This window comes from Solanum stenotomum, chromosome 7, assembly GCF_019186545.1.
Source record: "Solanum stenotomum isolate F172 chromosome 7, ASM1918654v1, whole genome shotgun sequence".
Classification (NCBI taxonomy): domain Eukaryota; kingdom Viridiplantae; phylum Streptophyta; class Magnoliopsida; order Solanales; family Solanaceae; genus Solanum; species Solanum stenotomum.
Window position 1 is genome coordinate 45,088,811 of NC_064288.1, and position 2,169 is coordinate 45,090,979.

The 2,169-nt window shown below is 30.4% G+C and overlaps 1 protein-coding gene across 1 annotated transcript; it reads left to right on the forward strand.

Annotated features, from left to right (window-relative positions):
• The first annotated feature begins 735 nt into the window (after window positions 1–735).
• On the forward strand, window positions 736–2,169 carry LOC125871174 (kirola-like). Its single transcript, XM_049551770.1, has 2 exons — window positions 736–1,015; window positions 1,576–2,169. Exons 1-2 carry the CDS (start codon window positions 829–831, stop codon window positions 1,839–1,841), a joined length of 453 nt encoding a protein of 150 aa, XP_049407727.1. The 5' UTR covers window positions 736–828; the 3' UTR covers window positions 1,842–2,169.

A 2,169-nucleotide genomic window follows, 5' to 3' on the forward strand; every position in this document is an offset into this window, starting at 1 on the left:
CAATGAACATGAATTATTCACTTTGTTTTTCTAGGTTGACCAAATATATATATTCAAGGCCAATAACTCACAATGGTAAAATAAGAAGAATATTGTAATTTATGCATTATTTTTATGAAATAACAAGTATTATGGACCAACTATTTATAGTAAGAATGACTTATAAAAAGAAACAGAGGGAGTATATCGTAATTCTCTATTTGTATGATACAAATAGAGAATTACAATATACTCCCTCTGTTCCTATTTGTATGTCATTATTTTAGATTTCACGTGCATTAAGAAACTAAATAAGTTTACTATTCTATCATTATTTACTGTTTTTCTGAAGTCAAGTTTTCAATCAATGAACATGAATTTATTTATTTTTATTATTTAATTTGACCAATGGAGATGAAATATTTACTTAATTTTTCTATGTTAGTCAAATATATATTTTCAAGACCAATGACTCACAAGGGTAAAATAGGAGCAATAGTGTTATTTATGCATTGATTTTGTGAAATGACAAATATTAAATATTATCTATTTTTAATAAGAATAACATATAAATAAAACGGAAGAAATATATATATCTAAATCGGTCCCGCATAAAATGACTTGTCTCAAGAAGATGTCTTTAATTTCTCCACGTAACACATGGTTGATAATATAAGCATAGCCGCACAGGGGCAGTTCTGACAAGGAGTACAAATATTTATATTGTAGACTCTTATTAATAAGTAGTAAAATATATTATTGAATAATCATTGTAAATGATATCAACACTTGTCCTCTACAATTTTTTTTAGTGTCACTACATCTTTTTATTTCTAAGTCTTTAGTAAAATGGATCTAAAATCTGTATTGTGTGTCAAGATAGAAATAAAGGCCAACAAGGATGTGTTTCATGATGTTTTTACAAATAAACCACATCACGTCTCTACTATGTCTCCTTTGCATGTACAAGGTTTTGATCTTCTTGAAGGTGACATTGGAACTGTTGGATCCAAAATTTGTTGGACATATACCCTTGGTAAGCTGAATATTTAAAAATGTCCTAATAAGCCCCACCCCACCCTTGCCCTCCCCTTCCCTACTCATTTCATCCTCATAATTTTGTTTTAGATATATACAGATGTTTTTAAAATAATATTATTTTACTTTCATATCTAACACAAAAAATAGATAAGAAATCACTATCAAACGGAGTAGCAGGTGCAGTCTATAAGTGTAGTGCGTTTATAGAGATTTATCATCCACAACCTACTTGAAATTTTTGGTTCTTTTTATGAACTTGATGTCAATAAATCTGAGAATCTAAAAATTCATTTCGGCCAATTGAATCTTCTCGAACACTCTTCGCTCCTAACTCATTTACGCTTTTGGTATATATTGACTAAAAATGTCATCCGGCTCCTCATCTAATTTCAACGGATAAGAGAATGTCTTTAACCTGCCTTTTTTCTGAAATTTTCTACGATAGTTTTTTCAACTATTTTAGCGATTATGATTGAGATAAATCTCTTTAGATGGTCTTTTAACATGTCAACTCTATGTTGTTTCTCATTTCCAACTCTTTTTTTTGTATGGCAGATGGGGAAAAGAAGATTTCTAAACAAATACTTGAAGCTATAGATCATGAAAAAAAGGTGCTCGTACTCAGAGAATTTGAAGGAGATGTAACAGATAAATATAATAGTTTTAAAGCAACTCTTCATATAGAAACAAAAGACGAAATCGATTTGGTTAGCTGGACATTGGAGTATGAAAGGCCAAATGAGAATGTCCCTGAACTTATAAGTTTGTTGGACTTCGTTGTTGGTATGACAAAAGCTATTGATGATCACCATGCCAATTGATGGGATCTATGTTGCTCGGACTATTAAAAAATGTCATCAGGTGTGTGTCGAATCCTTTAAAAATAGTGCATTTTTTAAGGATCTGACACAAGTATGACAATATTTTTGAAGAATCCGAGCAACTTAGGATGGGATCATATATATTCATGTGAGCTTTACATAAATACCATATGCTTTGTTTGTTGTTTGTCCATGTTGATTGTGTACTTTTTTTTATGTTTGTTGTGTCTTTCTCATGTAAGTGATATGTTGGCAACTATGTTAACCTGTGTGTTGTGTAATAAGACATAGGTATGAAGTTTATATATATTGATCTTCGCCTCCTCCT